Raw genomic sequence first — 20,891 nt, 5'->3', positions numbered from 1 at the left:
GTGGGATCTCAGACGTGCTATGCATTTCTAAAAAAAATGGGGGCGAGCCGTAGCCCAGTGGTACAGCGATCCCCGTCAGTGGGCAAATTGGGCTATTTCTCGCTCTAACCAGTGCACCACTATTGGTACATCAACGGCCGTGGTATATGCTATCCTGCCTATGGGATGGTGCATATAAAAGATCCCTTGCTGCTAATCGAAAAGAGTAGCCCCATGAAGTGGCGACAGCGAGTTTCCTCCCTCAATATCTGTGTGGTCCTTATCCATATGTCCGACGCCATATAATCGTAAATAAAATGTGTTGAGTGCGTCGTATAAATAAAACATTCCCTTCCTTTGACAAAGAAAGAAATGTTTTATTTAACGACGCACTCAACACATTTTATTTACGGTTATATGGCGTCGGACATATGGTTAAGGACCATACAGATTTTGAGAGAGGAAACCCGCTGTCGCCACTACATGGGCTACTCTTCCGATTAGCAGCAAGGGATCTTTTATTTGCGCTTCCCACAGGCAGGATAGCACAAACCATGGCCTTTGTTGAACCATTTATGGACCACTGGTCGGTGCAAGTGGTTTACACCTACCCATTGAGCCTTGTGGAGCACTCACTCAGGGTTTGGAGTCGGTATCTGGATTAAAAATCCCATGCCTCGACTGGGATCCGAACCCAGTACCTACCAGCCTGTAGACCGATGGCCTGCTACGACGCCACCGAGGCCGGTTTCCTTTGACAAATGCTAGATTCCACCAATTCCTTGTCTCGACTATATCAGTCACTCATCAGTCAACCAATCAATCGTAAATATTAACCCTGTGAAATAGCCAGGAAAAAGTTAAAAATTTGTTTTGTTTAATGATACCACTAGAGCACATTGATTTATTAATCATTGGCTATTGGGTGTCAAACATTTGGTAATTTCGTCATGTAGTCTTCAGGGGAAAACCGCTACATGTTGTTCCAGTGACAGCAAGGGATGCTTTATATGTACTTCCACACGTACCACGGCCTTTGATATACCAGTCGTGGGACACTGATTGGGCCGGGGAAAATATGCCTTAGTGTTTAACAACTAGGGTATGTCCCTTTAATCTCTCTTGTATGGTTCAGGATTTGACACTAATATGACTCGTGTATATTCAGCCACCACACTCAAATCCCACCCACCATACGTACAACTGAACAGGCATACAATATTTAAAGGATAACTTTTCCCATAAAATTGTAAACTTTAGACATATGTTTAGTATTGTCTTACCTATGTTCACAGATTACAACATTGCTGACTCGGCGGGTTCATGCAGAGAGGTCGTAAACTGGCTGAAACGTCAACCGTAGATATCAAAAGCAGCGACCGTCTTTCACGGGAGTCCCCCGCCCGAATAAAAGAGTGAACCAAGGGGATTCTACCCTTCGACCCAAGCTCCTCAGCCAAGCGCTTTAGCGACAGACTTCGATCCCGCCCCAATCTATTAAATAATGATCTTAAAGACATACTGTCACAGATTTAAGGACCTTATTTCTTTAAAAATGGATAATAAATAAAAATTACATTAATTGTTGGAAACCAAATCTAGCTGTCGCATCACCGTAACTGAACCATGATGGAGTGAAATCCATGTCAACCCTCTCGGCCTATTTTAGTTTTTGAATTATGGACCATTGCCATAATTTAATTATTTTTACAAAATCTCATTAATAAATGGAGTATGGTGGTTATGAAGATGTTGAATAAAGTACATTTAGGGGCAAATCAAATTATTTTTGTTGCTAATACTTTGTTAGACCATTAAATAGGTTAGTGGTCTGTAACAATATGCCTTTAATATTAGTAGGTTGAAGATCTGAAGACTGAACACCAAAAAAGTCTAATAACGACTTCTTTCCATACTTTGTTCATAGCGGGACAGAAAGCATGAAACATGGTCTATAAAGAGTTCAAGATACGCTGATTCTCCTAAAACAAAACAGAGTTCGTTTGTTCAACGACACCACTAGAGCACATTGATATATTAATCATCGGCTATTGGATATCAAACATTTGGCAATTTTGACAGAGGAAACCCGCTACTTTTCTTTTCATTAGTAGCAAGGGATCTTTTATATGCATCCCACAGACAGAATAGCACACACCACGGCCTTTGATATACCAGTCGTGGTGCACTGGCTAGAACGAGAAATAGCCATTTGGGATCACCGACGGGGATCGACCCCAAACCAACCGCGCATCGAGCGAGCGCTTTACTATTGGGCTACGTCGCGCCCCCCCCAAACAAACAACAGAGTGTCAAGCTTAAAAATGAGTAAATCTCTTTCTATTGGATAACAATATTAAAATTTTGTTAATTACTTGACTTATACATAATCTATCGTAGTGCTCTAAAATGCTTGGATATAGTTTGGGGGTTATCACATAGACTGAATGTGATTTGAGAACTACTAATTTGCATAAATCCAATATGGCCACCAAAGACGCCAGTTCAGATGGTATCGAGTATTAATTCACACTTTAGAGGCGGGACGTAGCCCAGTGGTAATGCGTCCGCTCGATGTGCGGTCGGTCTGGGATCGATCCCCGTTGGTGGGCCCATTGGGCTATTTCTCGTGCCAGCCAGTGCACCACAGCTGGTATATTAAAGGCCGTGGTATGTACTACCCTGTCCGTGGGATGGTGTATATAAAAGATCTCTGCTGCTAATCGAATAGAGTAGCCCATGAAGTGGCGACAGCGGGTTTCCTCTCTCAGTCTGTTTGGTCCTTAACCATATGTCTGGCGCCATATAACCGTAAATAAAATGTGTTGAGTGCGACGTTAAATAAAATATTTCCTTCCTTCCTTTAATTCACACTTTAGGTTGGATATATAGAATTATGTAAATTCATTTTTTGTGTGGATGCTTGCCGCCAGTAGTCAACATTTGAGCTAGTTTATTATGTTACTTATCTGTCTGGTGGGGTAGATATGTGAAAAAAAGATGTTTACTTTTGGCAACACGTATGAAATAAGGGGGTTAAAACATGCCGATTACAAAACGTATCATAGAATGCCAAGTTGGAAAATTAATTCAACAGTTTCTGATTTGCATATTTTCACAATGGCTGTAAAGATAAACTGTTGAATAATATCTGTTCATATCATGACATCTACAATTTTACAAGGCATATTAAACTGATCTAGAATGCTAGTGTACATTGTATACGTTTTTGGAGTTACGGAATAGGTTGAAATATATTACAATAAAATTTCCGCAAGTTCTAAGTTGTATGAATCCCAATTCACTAAGAAACCATGCACGTATTCATAACTTGCAATAATTTGAATTATATGAAGTAGGTTTTATGGTTATTGGATCATGAGTAAAAGTAAAGTTTGTTTTATTTAACGACGCCACTAGAGCACATTGATTTTTTATGTTAACATCGGCTATTGGACGTCAAACATATGGTCATTCTGACACTGTTTTTTTTTAAAGGAAACCCGCTGTCGCCACATAGGCTACTCTTTTACGACAGGCAGCAGGAATCTTTTATTTGCGCTTCCCACAGGTAGGATAGCACAAACCATGGCCTTTGTTGAACCAATTATGGATCACTGGTCGGTGCAAGTGGTTTACACCTACCCATTGAGCCTTGCGAAGCACTCACTCAGGGTTTGGAGTCGGTATCTGGATTAAAAATCCCATGCCTCGACTGGGATCCGAACCCAGTACCTACCAGCCTGTAGACCGATGGCCTAACCACGACGCCGGTTTGGATCATGAGAAACGTTGAGGCGGGACGTAGCCCAGTGGTATTTCATGTTCGGTTGATGCGCGGTCAGTCTGGGACCCACAACGGTTGGCCCATTGGGCCATTTCTCGCTCCAGCCAGTGCGCCACGACTGGTACATCAAAGGCCGCTGTATGTGCTATCCTGCCCATGGGATGGTGCAAACAAAAGATTTGTTGCTACTAATTATTCCTCTCTAAGACTGTCAAATTACCGCATGTTTGACATCTAATAGACGATGATTAATGAATCAATGTGCTCTAGAGGTGTCGTTAAACAAAACAACGTTGGACTTGTATTACAACCATCGCGTCATTTAACTTACCTTGCTATAATCACCCAAAACTAAAATACAGTTGGTCCTTTTCCGTTTTCCAACCCGTCTGAATTGCGGCCATTTTGTTTTTTACGCAAATTAAAAAAGGATGAATTATTTTGTTCTGCTTGACATTTTATTTGGGTGGTTGAGTGGGGATAAGCATGTGTTGAAACCCTTATTTCCAAAGTTTCATACTTTCTGCCAGAAACATACCCGTAGACATAAACAATGTGAACTGAATAAATTTAAGTTTTAATTGTCCTTTTATTTGCTTGTGTATGTGAATGGAGGCCGTTACAGAATGTTTTTGGGGAAGGATGAAATGTTAAAAAGGGCACTTCAGTATTCAAAAGTAGACTAGCTAGCCTGCATTATATCTAGCAATACTCGCCCAAAACAGCAAGCGAACTATATTACATCCCACCCCCCACCCCCCCACCTCCCACCCCCCACACACTTAAAAAAATAAGTAAATTCGTTGTATTCATTTGCATCAGACTGGATTTGTTTTTACGTGACGCTATTCGAAATTCAAAAGGGTGTCCCCCCCTTCCCCCCCCCCCCCTCCACAGAACCCTCCTGGATCCGCGCCTGATGTGTGTGTGTTTGTGCGTGTGTTTGTACGTGTGTGTTTGTGTACGTGCGTGCGTGTGCGTGTGTGTGTGTTGGTTAAACCATAAACACAAACAAACACCCACATTGAATGCTTAAGTCTAATATACACTTTATTTACAATCATGTCTGGAAGCCAGGCTCGTTTTGAAATCGATGATGATGAAACAGACATGATAACATACAAACTTATACACAGAAACACGGTCAGATATACAGAAAGACAGGCAGACAGACAGATAGAAAGACAAACAGACAGAAAAACAGATCAGTGGGTAGACAGACTCAAGGAAGGAAGGAAGGAAATGTTTTATTTAACGACGCACTCAACACATTTTATTTACGGTTATATGGCAGACAGACTCAAATACAAAAAACCGGAAGTCACTGGTATTAGACGTTCAGCAAATCTGATTGACTCTCTGTGGTCGATCTAGATTTAAAGCGGTTTCTAGCGTCCTTCTGCGCACTGGTCTGCGCACCGCGTCTTCTCCAGTAGCGGACGTTGACGATGCACATCCCGATGACGAGGACGGTGATCACGGACAACCACGTGATCGTCGCCATCACTGGTGTGAAACCCTTCTCTCCCTTCTGCACTCTGTAGAACTCCTGGACTTGAGATGATGGCGATGATGGGGTGTCAAGATTCACTGGAAAACAAAATAGAATGAGCATGTGAAACGACAGTGTTGTACCTAAGTGGGGTGCAGTGAGGATGACAGGCACATGTCTATTATTCTTTTGTTGTTGTTTTTTAAATAGAGAGTCGATAAAATTAATGTTGTATAGTCCATAGCGTTAACAAACAAACTGTGCCACAACTTAAATGAAAAAAAAGTTAAGTATTTGATGAAAACTACGTGCATGTCAAGTTTTAAAAACACGTCCTCCAAAAACTACCTCTAAATTGGCCGATGTACCGTTGGTGCTGGGGTTTCATTCATCCATTCATTCGTTCATTCGTTCATTCATTCATTCGTTCATTCATTCCAAAAGCAACACAAAACACCACCATAAACACCATCGCCCTCAATCCCACCCCGCCAAACCCCCACCCCCCAAAAAAAACAAATAAATCCCCCAAATAACCCAACCCTCTTAAAATTACAAATAATAAGACAAAGCAAACAGAAACCCCCCACAAAAAGACCATAATACTGAGTGGGAAGAATCCCGCTGCCATCTCACTTGAGTCGCTAACTTCCACCCAGCTTCTCTTATCGGTGAAACCGCAGTACTTACCCACTGCTGCATCATCCAGTACATTTCCCGGTACGCACACGTAGCTTCCCATTGTGTTGATACATTGATCCATAATTGAAGCATAACACGGCGTGGCACCCTGACATTCGTCAATATCTACCAAGCAAAAAGGAAGGAATTGTTTTTTTTTATAGAACGAGACCCTCAACACATTTTCATTACGTTATATGGCGTCGGACATATGGTTAAGGACCACACCGATAATGAGAAACGACCCCCTCTACAACCCCCCTCCCACCCCCACCCCACCCCCCTGTCATGTAATGAACTACGTATACTCTTTCCGATTAGCACCAAGAGATCTTTTATATGCACCATTCCACAAACAGGATAGTATATACCATGGCCTTTGTTACCACCGTTGTAATGAGTAATAATCAAATAGATAAAGAAAGAAAAAAGAAAGAAAGAGCAAAACAAAATGTTAAATTAATGCAAATAGAAAAATAAAGAAACAAAGACAAATGAAGACTGAAAGAAGGAATGGAGTATATTGGTACTGAGTTAATCTCAAAGCCAGTATGGTGTAGTTTAAAAGCACATGGTCCTCTATCCAGAGGCGACTCATTGACTAGCAAGCATGATATTGAGAGAGAGAGAGAGAGAGAGAGAGAGAGAGAGAGAGAGAGAGAGAGAGAGAGAGAGAGAGAGAGAGAGAGAGAGAGAGAGAGAGAGAGAGGAGAGAGAGAGAGAGAGGGGGGGGGAGGGAGGGAGGGAGGGAGGGGAGAGACGGACAGACACGACGAGACAGACAGACATACTGAGAGAAATACTGCTGCTCCAACACAGACTTTTCTTCTGAAACTCGACAAGGGAATCTTTTATATTGATCCCCCCCCCCCATAGACAGGACATTACACACCACACTCTTTAGTGTACCTAACACGAAACACTAGCTGTGGCGGGGAAAGACCTCAGTCCGTCTATGGTGCTCGACCAAATGACAGACTATATCTATGGTGACTGCTCCACCAATAAAGAATGAGGTGGCCGCTTGATCTGGTTTACATAAGCCAGTCTTTGACGGGTCGTCTGATGGTATGGCGTTGTATCTCGGCGTCCGTGCGTCTGTACGTTCGCCAATATACGTTTCGTTCCCGGAGCATATCTTTCTTAAGAAATTATATAGGATCATCAAACCTTGCCATAAGCCGTGCATAAAAGGAAGTACTATTTTATTTTGATTTGTACCTGCATTCATCATAATAGAAGGTAATGTGAGTGCGTACGTGCATGGGTATGTATGAATGTTTGTATGTATGTATGTATGTATGTTTACACATGTATGTATATTCATTTTAAGATAATATGTAAGGCGGTGTATCAGGGCTCCCCAAACGTGACCGACCTCGGTGGCGTCGTGGTTAGGCCATCAGACTACAGGCTGGTAGGTACTGGGTTCGGATCCCAGTCGACGCATGGGATTTTTAATCCAGATACCGACTCCAAACCCTGAGTGGGTGCTCTGCAAGGCTTAATGGGTAGGTGTAAACCACTTGCACCGACCAGTGATCCATAACTGGTTCAACAAATGCCATGGTTTGTGCTATCCTGCCTGTGGGAAGCGGAAATAAAATATCCCTTGTTTCCTGTCGTAGAAGAGTAGCCTATGTGGCGACAGCGGGTTTCCTCTAAAAAAAACAGTGTCAGAATGACCATATCTTTGACGTCCAATAGCCGATGATAAAATAAAAAAAAATCAATGTGCTCTAGTGGCGTCGTTATATAAAACAAACGTTACTTTTTACCCCAAACGTGGCACTGTCTAATGGTCTGGGGATAATAATAATAAAAACATTTTTAAAAATTCTTGCCAGTTCACCTTAGGATGGCGGCGTGTCGCGTACCATAAGTATGTCACTGTGACATATTTTCACGCATTATTGCGCATTTAAGAAAATCTTTGTTCGGGCCATAGCTTCCATATCAATTTAGCATCATCAAACTGTGCATGAAAATACTACTTTGGTTTGCGGTGTGATGCTTACCTTAACTAGGTCGACAAGACCTAACTACGTCAAGGTGACGTATCTAGGTCATAGCGACCTATCTAGGTCACCACAACCTACCCTTGACGGGCGTATCATGTACTTAATCGGTACTCGTTATGTAACACTATTCTACCTTCACAGTCTCTGTTGTTGTTGCTGAGAACATATCCGTCCCTGCAGGAACAGTTGTAACCGTCTTCGGTATCTATACAGTTATGACTACAGCCGCCATTATTCTCCAGGCATTCGTTGGTACCTGCAAAACAAGAAGAAAAAACATTGGCTTTGACAAAAACCCAGTCATACTACCCATCATGTTTCATAATTATGTAACTGAAATATGTAAATACTCTTTATGTTATAAATGTGTAGGTTGATCTAAATAAAATCATGATATATTGTTTTAAAACGTCGTTCATAGTTCAAATTTTACAGTAAAGATGCTCTGGCACATGTTTTCTGGGCAATTAAAAGTTGTGTATTTTGTGATGATGAATTTTAAAAAAGAAAAAAGAAATAGAATCATTGGAAAGGGCATTTCAAACAGGCGGGGTGGTGTCACAGGATCCCTGTGACCACTCCTGGATCCGCCAATGTGTGTGTATATGTATATATCTATGTATCTATGTATCTATATCTATGTCTATATATCTTACTATCTATATCTTGGCTATCTATCTGTCTATAAATCTATCTATAGATATATCTATAGGTCTATATCTCTCTATGTCTATATCTCTCTGTGTGTCTATATCTCTGTGTGTCTATACAATGTATCTCTCTATATCTATATCTCTCTGTGTGTCTATATCTCTCCATGTCTATATCTCTCTCTCTCTGTATGTGTGTCTCTCTCTGTCTGTCTGTCTTTCTCTCTGTCTCTGTTTGTCTCTCTGTCTGTCTCTGTGTGTGTCTCTCTCTATGTATGTCTCTTTCTGTCTCTATGTGTCTCTCTCTATGTGTATCTCTCTATCTGTGGTTCTCTCTCCCTATGTGTGTCTATCTCTATGTGTGTCTCTATCTATCTCTATCTCTATCTCTATATATATATATATATATATATATACACATACATACACACACACACACACACATATACAAACCAAAGAACTGAAAAGTCAGAAAAAGCAAACCAAACAAAAACCCACCCACCCAGCACTAATGGTTCGAGCAGTGGACCCTACCAACCATCTGACTTTAGAGGTTGAGACGCGACAAGACTAGCATCATTGACCTACAGCCATTTGGATAGCTGAAGAAGATTACTTACTGAACGATGCCTCGTCATAAAATGGACTCGGCTCGATGTTGATGCACAGGTAGCTGCCCACTGTGTTTACACACAGTGGAACAAGTCCATTCGTACAAGGCATGGGCTTCTGGCATTCGTCGACATCTAAAACAAACAACAACAGTGAATGAATGAATGAGTTAATTAATTAATTATGACTGAATGAATGGATGGATGAATGAATGGATGAATGAATGATGCATGAATGAATGATGCATGGATGAATGCTGTCTGAATGATTACAAATACATTATGAATGAATGAATGAAAGAATTAATGAATGAATGAATGGATGATGCATGAATGAATAATGCCTGAATGAATGAATGAATGAATAATGCCTGAATGAATGAAAGAAAGAATGAAATAATGATGCCCGACTAAATAATGCCTGAATGAATGAAAGAAAGAATGAAATAATGATGCCTGAATGAATGAAAGAAAGAATGAAATAATGATGCCTGAATGAATGAAAGAATGAAATAACGATGCCTGAATGAATGATGTCTGAAAGAATGGTTCCTGAATGAATGATTCCTGAATGAATGGTTCCTGAATGAATGATGCTTGAAATAATGATGCATGGATGAATGCTGTCTGAATGATTACAAATACATTATGAATGAATGAATGAAAGAATTAATGAATGAATGGATGATGCATGAATGAATAATGCCTGAATGAATGAAAGAAAGAATGAATGAATAATGCCTGAATGAATGAAAGAAAGAATGAAATAATGATGCCCGACTAAATAATGCCTGAATGAATGAAAGAAAGAATGAAATAATGATGCCTGAATGAATGAAAGAAAGAATGAAATAATGATGCCTGAATGAATGAAAGAAAGAATGAAATAACGATGCCTGAATGAATGATGTCTGAAAGAATGGTTCCTGAATGAATGATTCCTGAATGAATGGTTCCTGAATGAATGATGCTTGAAATAATGATGCATGAATGAATGCTGTCTGAATAAATACAAATAATGAATAAATGAATAAATAAATAAAACTAGATAGATAGATAGAAGATAGATAGAAAGAGGCAGAGAGAGAAGGGGGAGAGACAGACAGAGGGACAGAGAGAGAGAGAGAGAGAGAGAGAGAGAGAGAGAGAGGAGAGAGAGAGAGAGAGAGAGAGAGAGGGGTGGAGGGTGGGGGAGAGGTGGAGGGTGGGGGAGAGGGAGTAGAGAGAGAGAGAGAGGAGGAATGGTGGGAGAGGGACAGACAGCTAGACAGACAGAGTGTGAGAGACAGAACACACAAAAAGAGAGAAAAAGACAGAAATACTATTAGAGACAGATAGGAAACCCGCTGCTGCTATACAGGCTACTTCTTCTGAATAGCAGCAAGGGCTATTCTGCTTACGTGTATTCTCTCAGACAGGACAGTATATACCACATCCTTTGATTTACCAGTCCTGAGACATTAGTTTATGCAGAAAAACTTAAATTATCAATCGAAAACGATCGATGCCACAACCAATCTCACCATAAGTGTGCACTCTACCACTAAACTAGAATACAACCCCCATCCACAAATATGAATCAGGTGGCCGCCTTATCTGGGCCCTGTGTAATAATATCCTACCATCACAATCTCTGTTGTTCTTGCTCAGGGTATAGCCATCCCTGCAGGAACACGTATAGCTGCCGTCGGTGTCTTCACAGTTTTGAAGGCAACCTCCATTATTCTCCTGACATTCGTCGATATCTGCAAAAGAAGAAATGACTCCTGAAAACAGTCGTAATATCTGCTATGTTCCATAATTGTAGAGACGCTCATATAACACATCAAAACGTTGCATATGTTTGGGTTTTTTTAAAATAGTTCATTGCCCCCAAAATGTGTAATGATAATGTTTTACGTTTGGGTCCCGAGTTCATTAGAGGTCTTACATAGTGCATAGCAGACACACATTACCTTAACCTGAAAATAATATAACATTTTGATATCAAAACGAAATGGAGCAACAACAAAGAGGAAATACAATAAAGATTAGACGAGACAAGGTAAGGATAAAACGATGGGAACTTCTGAAACTGGCATCATCACTAACCCCACAAAAAACCCCACAAAAACCCCCAACAACAACAAAAACAACAACAACAACAACAACAACAACAAAAAACCCAAAAAAAAACCCCACAAAAAACAGAACCCCCCCCCAAATGTAACAAATATATGCAGTACTAAGAGTCAACTGTAGCGTTCCAGAACTCAACGTGTTTTTGTAAAATATTTAATTCTCTATTTTTAAATTATCTCTGAACATAACATTTGCTATTAGTATTATTATCATAAGCTTTTGGGAATTTGGCTCATTTCATTTGGCAAACAATTTAGAATTTTGTGACCCTCGTTACAAAATCCGGAATCCGCTCTTGGTTAATACACCAGTCAGGTATAGCGCTAGCCTAATCCGTGGTCAGTGTAAGATCGATTCCCGTCGGTGGACCAATTGGGCTATTTCTCTTTGCACCACGACTGGTATATCTTAGACCGTAGTACGTGCTATCCTGTATGTAGGATGGTGCATATAAAAGATCCTTTGTTACTAATGGAAAAATGAAGCGGGTTTGTACTCGATGACGATGTGTCAGAATTAAAAAAAAACTGTTTGGCATCCAATAGCCGATTATTAATAAGTCAATGTGCTCTTGTGGTATCGTTAAGCAAAACAAACGTTTTAACTTATTAGGTATAAACTGTTTCAGATTGTCTGCTTTTAAATTTAATAAATACTAGTATATATAGTGATTTCCCTAGAAATTAGGCAAGGCATGGTAGACCAAAAACTTTTGAGGCATTTTCACCATTTTTTGGGCACTTGTACTTCATTAAGAATACACAAATATTATTGTAATAAACATTAATGTAATTTATGTGCTTGCTTTAATGGCATGGCAAAAGATATAACAGATATATTTTTATTAATTAATAATATATTTTTTGAGTGTTTCATCAAGGCAATTTTAGAATTAATTATTGAAATCCGCTTTTTTAATCTCAGTGCAGCATGGCACAGGTTAAGGCAAAATGATGCTAGACTATTGAGGCATGGTGCTGCACCATGCTAAAACAAGTTAGGGAAAACACTATTATCCTGTTCAATTATTTAGACCCAAAAATGTTTGCAAATGTTACGTTTATTTCCTATTCGATATTTGTTTTCTTTGCATTTACATGAAAACAAACCCAAACCCCGACAGGTTTTATATACAAATCATCATATAAAATGCACGAAGTTGACTTAATTCCACTTTTTAAAAATCTCTGTGTCTTTTGAATGCACGTTATTTCTCCTATAAATAACTAAGGTCATTTGCATATCAAAAACATGATTCTATAGTGCGTTTCAAACTAATGTTCGGTTCTATCGTCCTATCCGCACAAATCGTAGTATGACCTATATTTAAGAAAATATCTGTAAATATGAAGCAGGCGCGGATTCAGGTGGGGAGTTCAAGTGACAAAACCTCAGTTTGAAAAATATGTATCAAATAAATATTATTATAATTATATTGTGGACGTCATTTATGTAACGACGCACTCAACATATTTTAATCTATGGTTATATGGTTATAGGGAGAGAGAGAGAGAGAGAGAGAAGAATATGGTATGCATGCGATTGGTGGAGGTGTGGCCCTCTGCACAACCCCAAACCCACTTAAGGCTTCTTTTGTATATGGAGCGGGACGTAGCTCAGAGGTAAAGCGTTCGCTCATGGTAGGTCGACTGATCGATCCCACATGGTGGACCCATTGGGTTGTGTCTAGTTCCAGCATGTGCACCACAACTGATGTATAAAGGCTTTGGTATGTGCTATCCTGTCTATGGGATGGTGCATATAAAACGTCCCTTATTGCTTATCAAAATTGCTTATCGGAAACAGTGACCCATGTGGCGGTAGCAAGTTTCTTTCTCACTGTCATAATGCTCCTTAACCGTTTTGTCTGACACCACATAAACGTATATCAAATGCGTTGAGTGTGTCGTTAAATAAACATTTCTCTCGTATGTATGTGTAGTCTATATGCATTTCTAGTCGATTAGTTTATAGGTTGTTAGGTTGTTTGATAGTGAATGATATGGAAATAAATTGTTTTTGGTGTTAAAGAGTTCATGCATACATTAAAGTAATACTCCTGATGGGTATGGAGAATAACTTAATCAGTCGACGAACTCATTTCTTCATCACTATCTTCGTTAAGGGGGACTATCACAGGGGGTATTTTATTTCTTATAAAACTATTTTGTTTTCTAAAATCTTCTTCGATCTTTATTACATGTTTAACTGCGTCAGAGAAGTGTGTAGGTGTGACAGTTCAATGCATGTGCAAGTTCTCTCCGCACCGTGGTAATTTTACCATCATTATGACGAGCTATGTGCCCTTTGACTTGACTCCAGATCAGTTCTGTCGGATTGAGTTCAGAATGTCTTGGCGGCAGTCTTAGACACAAGTGCCCATGGCGTTCAGCAATACCATCAGTAACAAATTGTTTTGCACATTTGTTACTTTTCACAAGTTCATAAAGAACTGGCTTTGTCATGTTACTCTCAAAAGGTATATTTTTGTTTCGTAGCCACGACTGAATTTCTTCCTTTTTAGCGTTTAGTGCAGGACATCGTGTAATCTCAGTTAATTTGATGTGGTAGCTTGCGTTATCCATCACGATAACAGAAGGTTCTGGTAGAGAAGGCATAAGTTTGTTCTTCAAAACCATTTGATGAAATTGTTATGATTCATCTCACCATGATAGTCTCCGTCTGTTTTTTTTTTAGCCTCAAAGATCAATTCACAGCCATCTATCAATCCATATTTATCACAGCCAGCATGACAAATAATAAGTCTTTTTCCCTTCCCAGTCACCGAACAAAGTTTAGGAACTCGATCAGCAGCGTCTGATTTCGGCAGGTGATTGGCAGTACTTGTGCCCGGGTGGATATCTGTCCAGTGGTGGGATGTTGTGTGGTTGACATTCACCCAGGTCTCATCTTGATACACTATTAAATACCCCTGTTCTCGTAAACTGGATATTTCATGGAGATAGGACAGTCTCCTGTGTGATATATTGGCGTCCTCAAAAATCACTTTTCCGGTTGTAGACATATGTTGGTATTTAAAATCGAGGTCATGGAGTGTTCTTCGTAAAGTTGATATGGATATGTTGATTCCACATTCCTCCCTTAAAGCCACATTAATCTTATGTAATGTAGGTAATTCGCCCTATCTATAAAATCTGTATACTCGTCGTCTAATAACATCTTTATCAAATAAATCGATGGGTTTTCGGTCGCGTTTTTTAACAGTGATTTCTGTGCTTGGATTCGTTCTTTTAACTGTTGAAACCGAAACTTTAAGTGCAGCGGCAACTCGATCGACAATTCGATAAGAAGCATACCTAGGTCTACCGCGCTGATATTCATCTTCAAAATAATCGAAAACGTTCTTAATACACAATTTTACATCAACTGAAGTGTTTTTCGATTTACCCATATTTTTCCTCAAATAACAATAACAAGAATGTCGACTACTACATTTTCAATGAATTTATATACCCTACCTAACTTGTATTTTACGTGGTTTACACATTGCTACAATAGCACGTGCAGTCATAGATCGAAATAATGATGTTATTGACCAAGCAATGCTATTGTATTTTGAACATTCAGGGCTGTGTCTGCGGGAAGAAAAAGTGGTTGAACCCATACGAGTCCGAACAATAGCCCTTTGGTTTTTCGCATTACAAATGTAACACCCAACCCCCAAACCCCAGCCCCTAGCACCAGCCTAAATACTATATATATATATACACGTATGAGTTCCCAGTTTAGAGGCAAATTAAATAACATTTTTTATTATTATTTGATGTTGGTGGCCTTTGACATTTTATCACCCCCCCCCCCCCCCCCGGTCTTCTGGGTCCGGCCCTGCATTAACTTTATTTATAAATTTGGAAAGCACATTCCTGCGGTGTGTGAGGTGATTTGTGTTTATTACTGTGCTACACCTCAGTTGTGTTTACATTAGCTAAATTTATTAAATATAATGCACCTACAAGAAAGGGTTACATGTTCTGTTTGTTTACATCTATGTTTAACAGAAAGATTAGACAATGCTGTTACACACTGCAAAACAATAATAACCGTGATTTAGTGAAACAAGCTATAATGGCCTTCACGTAGCCTCAGATCCCAATGTTTTGATATGCAAATGACCTTAGTTATTTATAGGAGAAATAACGTGCATTCAAAAGACAGAGATTTTTAAAAAGTGGAATTAAGTCAACTTCGTGTATTTTATATGATGATTTGTATATAAAACCTGTCGGGGTTTGGGTTTGTTTTCATGTAAATGCAAAAAAAAAAAAATATCGAATAGGACATAAACGTAACATTTGCAAAAGACTTTGGGTCTAAATAATTGAACAGGATAATAGTTATACTTACTTGTACATGTTCGGTTGTCGGTCTCCAGTTTGAATCCCAAATGACACTCGCAATGGTAGCCGTGTTCAGTGTCAACGCAATATGTGCTACATCCGCCATTATTTGTCAGACACTGATTGGGGTCTGAAAAGAACCCAAAATAAATAAATAATAGTAATAAAAAAATAATCGCACATTGTATTGGAATCCAGTTTCAATGTCATTGCAAGACCTAGCCTGAGATAACTGGTGGATCCAAGGGGGTAGGGTTTTAACCCCAAACCACACCCACCCACACCCATTCCTTTAGCTGCCGTGTAAAAACACGAGTCTACCCTCAACCGGAGAGAAGGTCAATGTCATATTATTGGGCGACAGGAAAATATATAACGTGGTGGGGGAAACGAAGCGTGTGGCTAAGTCAGTGGATCCGATACAGGGCTACACTGATTGATACTGAAATCTAAATTATATGTTCCCTCGTACTCACCTGGTGGTGCAACAGGACCAGTAGCTCCTCTGGCTCCAGGGATCCCCTTGGGACCAGTGGCCCCTCTAGGTCCAACGGGCCCTTGCGGTCCAGTTACTCCTCTAGTTCCAGCGGGCCCTCTGGGTCCTGTGGCCCCTGTTGGTCCTTCTGCTCCAGTTGCGCCAGTCATACCCGCGGGGCATTTAAGACATTTTGATCCAGCCTGACTTTTTTCTAAAAACAAAAATAAAATACGCCAGTTTGAATAGTTAATAATGAAACAAAAATTCCACAATAGTATTCAGGTTTATCGTACATAATTTGAACAGAAATATAACAATAACTCTTTTTTTTATCAAGTTTTGAATAAAAACTCTCAAATGTCAAATAAATTCAGGGACGTATCCAGCTTAACATAAAGAAAGAGGACAATAGAAAAAGAAAATAGACCACAGTGAAATAGGGTCTTCTCCAGATATTAAGAAAAACCCACTTAAACTATAAATGGCACCTTTTCGTAAGGTTCTATGCTGAATGTGTACGTTAAAACCTATGACCTGATGTTTCTATGGGGTTCCTGCCCCTGCCCCCCCCCCCCCCCCCCTCCCATATCAGGTTAGTTACAACACTGAATCTAACAGTGCTATCTTTCAAATTGGCGAGTGACAAATCGGTTAAAAAAAGAGCACAAGTTGGATCATTTTTCTCATGATGAAGAGAACTCATAGAAACTTTAAGCCATCCCATTGGTTGTTCCAGCGGTAAATGCTTTTAGTTTGAGGTCAGGCTAAGTTAAAAACAAATCACACAGCTTACCTGTGTAAATATCCACTTGTAGCGACATGGAGTGGAAGTAGTTGGCGTACACTATCTGGATGGTGCTGTTGACGGCCGGCAGCACGGTGTAGTGGTCTGTGAGCATCAGTCGGCCGTGATCCACGTCGACGACGTGGGCTATGTATCCGGCGTCGTGGAAGAACGTCACACCGAACAGACTGCCGTTCTTTACATACACGGTATCGGGAACTTTGAACTGGAAGTAGACAGACAACCCAGTGACCAACGTTCCGAAATTTTCCGAAAAAAAAATTCCGGAATTTTAGTTCTATATTCCGAAATCCGGAATTGAAGCCAAATCCGGATTTCCGAATATATATATATATATATATATATATATATATATATATATATATATATATATATATATATATATATATATATATATATAGTATATATATATATATTTTTTTTGTTTTCACTGTTCAGTTTTACTACTCAGTACACAACATTCTAGTAATAACAGAGGTGTATTGATATGTATCTCTTTGATTGTTATTTTGTTAATATATAAATAAAATGGCGTTTTTGCGTGCTTTAGATTATTTTCTGGAAATTAGTGTTCCCGAGCTTATAACTTAAAAATATCAGAAAATTCTAGGGTGAAAAAAAGAACTGAGCCTAACTTAAGCTGATGCGTTATAAGTTTCTTTATAATAAGACATACACATCAAGACAAGACAAGACAAGACATCTATTCAGTTATTGAGACCACATGACCAAATTTCTTTTTAAAAAGAAGGCTATTCCTTTAATACACTTTATATTTTGGGGAGAAATCAATAAATTAAATTTTTCTCTTAAAAGATTTGCTATAAAGTATTATATGAAATACTTCCTGCTCAAAGCATACTATGGACATACTAAAAGAAAATGATATTCATCTTCCACTTGATTAAGATTACACTTTAAACAGCTAGTTTCATTCTTTCTATTATTGGATTGTATATGCTTTTTTTTCTGTAGTTTTAATTTATGTGACAAACACCTAAATTTAGAAAAAATTCTCAAGAGATCTTTGTATTGTAACAAATATAATATATACTTTTCAGTTTAAAAAAATAGATTTATAAGAAGAATATGCCTTTAAAAAATGAGAAGGGTTAATTTTATCATGCCAGTGTTGAAAATGAATGTCTTTACATCTGTGTACAAAGCTGGACATAAATAACACATCGTTACTTATTGAAACGAAGGTTAAAGATAATACTGCACAAGACAAACTCACACATACCTCTTGTATACCTGTCTTCGGTTTAAATGTCACATTAAAAATATATTCCGTCCTGTATGTCAACACGCCCACTCGGCTCCACACACCAAACTGGGCACCGTCGCCTTCGGAGCTATTCGGATATTTCACGAATGCCCGAAAGGTGATCAGCTGACCATTTGGAAGAGGGGAGGACTGTTCCAAGTACGTTCGTCTAGCGTCAAGCAGCGTTAGTTCCCGGCCGGTCAATCCCGGGCCTATTGTCAGAAGTTCACCGCGACTCAGAACTATTAAATACAGAAATTATTATTATTTAGTTTTCACCCAAGAGGCACTAATTAGTAATAATATCAATAATAATAATAATAATAATAATAAATAATAATTTTTTAAATAGGACACACAGAGAGAGAGAGAGAGAGAGAGAGAGAGAGAGAGAGAGAGAGAGAGAGAGAGAGAGAGAGAGAGAGAGAGAGAGAGAGAGAGAGAGAGAGAGGGAGGAGGAGAGAGGGGAGAGAGAGGAGGGGAGAGATAAGGGGGAGAAGGCGCATGCCCCCCCCCCCCACACACACACCAAGTAGCTACTGAACGTCCCCTTACCCACTCATACCCCCAAAGAAATACCCCCCAAAACCCGTACTCACTGCCCACTTCCATGTCTCCCAACCTGCATGTATTGTTTACTAAATTATGCCATCTTTTGGATTATTTTGTGACAAAAGAAACTTGAAATTGCCTGAACGTTAGTTTTGTTTTCTGCTTACCTTGTTTGGCCACGAGTATAGTGAAAACCGCCAAGAAGAAAACGTGCCCGTCCTTCATTCTGGTAACAACAGTGGACGTCTGCGATGTTTCTGTAAACAAAACAAAAATAAATATATAAACAAACGAACAAATAAATAAATAAAGGGGTACATTAGCATATTTTCTAATGTTTAAAAGATATAGCTGAGGCAAGACGTAAACAAAGAAATAAGATGACACGATTTAACCTATAGTCCGTCCCATTATTCTATATTTTAAAAAAAATGGAAATAAATTGAGTTTGGTTTGACGTAAGAAGAAAAGTAAAAGTGTTTTGGAAATAACCGAAAGATACTATTTTTATGTGCAATTTACAAATCATTCGGCTCAGAAATAAATAACTTGTAGTAAATTCCATAGCATGAAAGAAGGCGTTCTCTGTGGGACGGACTATAGATCATTTGACAACTAGCGTACTGTTTTAACAATATTTAATATGAAGTAGACAAGGCCATTTAGTGAGAACATCAAGCTGGGACATAAAACCACAACACGGGGATCAGTGGGTAAAAGAACCCCTTCCCTCTAATGATGGAACAATTGTTGGAATTCGGGCCAACACGATGGCGACGTTGAGGCAAGGTGAGCCAATATGCAGCAAAATAAGGTGTCCTGAAACCATTTCACCATGAGTTTTTACATTTTTACTGACGATGTTAGCTGTAATCCATGTAAGAATGGGTAGTGGTTCGTTTCGAATCATATAGCTGGGACTTATTATTTTTAATTCACCATTCCCTGTTACAAAGGCCTACCCCATGTTCAGGAAATATAGCTGTTTGGTAGTAACACAAATATGAATAAGCGTATTATTCAGATTCAAACATCTTTATTTAATTCAGGCGAATATCAGCCTCACCCCCGTCCCACACACACAGACACACAAACACCCATCCATCCCCATACACAAATGAGAGACCACGATACGTCTACGAGCGGGGGAACCTTGAATCGATAGACGTGTTAATATTTAAAGATACAATTTTCGCCTCATAGCAAGACAAAATGACAATCAAAATATTATATTGCTGTTAGTTTTAGCCCAGTAGTAAAGCGTTCGCCTTATGCGCGGTAGGTCTGGGATCGATCCCCATCGGTGGACCCATTGTTCTATTTCTCATTCCAGCCAGTGCATGTAAAATGTAGAGGGAGGTCTAAATGAAAATTACAGCCTAAGCCTGTTGACGAATCCCATTTTGTTTTGACAAATATAATTACCAAACAGATAAATAGGATTGCAAATGAATTACTACATTTGTTTTACATGGATCAACTAATATTATTGGTAAAATTATGGAAATACATCGGTAAAAGGTTTTAGGCCAGCTCATTTTGCTCGACATTGATTCTCCAACGTTTTTGTCAGAATTCGAAGATTTTCTGCAGCACTGGTGTGGAGTAGAGATCAGTTACACCCCCCCCCCCCCCCCCCACACACACACACACGCACACACAAACCCGTACAATATATTATCACTATATTGTCAGAGGAGCGTGCATTTTTTTTCTGTTTTAAATAAAATGCATGTTTAGCTCTTAAAGGGACATTCCTGAGTTTACCGCACTGTTTTAAGATGTTATCGACTAATAAAATATTTCTACGATTAAACTTACATATTAAATATATTTTCTTGTTTAGAATAATAGTGGCTGTATATTAAACGTGTTTCTGGTCGTTCTAATATTTGTACTAGGTTAATTTTCATTTTATTTCTTAAACAATATTTTTTCGTACATACGAAATTATTTGAAGACAAAATCCACTTTGGGCTTCTTACAAATATTTAGACGACCAGAAACACATTGAATACACAGACATTGATATTCTAAACAAGAAAATATATTTAATATGTAAGTTTAATCGTAGAAATATTTTAATAGT

General features: G+C 39.0%; 1 protein-coding gene across 1 annotated transcript; it reads right to left on the bottom strand.

The window, feature by feature from the left end:
• Positions 1-4,820: 4,820 nt before the first annotated feature.
• LOC121377053 (EGF-containing fibulin-like extracellular matrix protein 1) lies at positions 4,821-19,100 on the bottom strand. The gene is made up of 10 exons (XM_041504915.1): positions 18,970-19,100; positions 18,227-18,492; positions 16,972-17,188; positions 16,177-16,389; positions 15,708-15,830; positions 10,844-10,966; positions 9,231-9,356; positions 8,094-8,216; positions 5,949-6,065; positions 4,821-5,356 (listed from the first exon to the last, which is right to left on the bottom strand). The coding sequence occupies exons 1-10, from the start codon at positions 19,025-19,027 to the stop codon at positions 5,097-5,099; spliced, it is 1,626 nt and encodes a 541-aa protein (XP_041360849.1). The 5' UTR covers positions 19,028-19,100; the 3' UTR covers positions 4,821-5,096.
• Positions 19,101-20,891: the final 1,791 nt, after the last annotated feature.

Source organism: Gigantopelta aegis, chromosome 2 (assembly GCF_016097555.1).
Source record: "Gigantopelta aegis isolate Gae_Host chromosome 2, Gae_host_genome, whole genome shotgun sequence".
In the NCBI taxonomy this organism is placed as follows: domain Eukaryota; kingdom Metazoa; phylum Mollusca; class Gastropoda; order Neomphalida; family Peltospiridae; genus Gigantopelta; species Gigantopelta aegis.
This window is presented reverse-complemented; position numbering and strand designations above follow the sequence as displayed.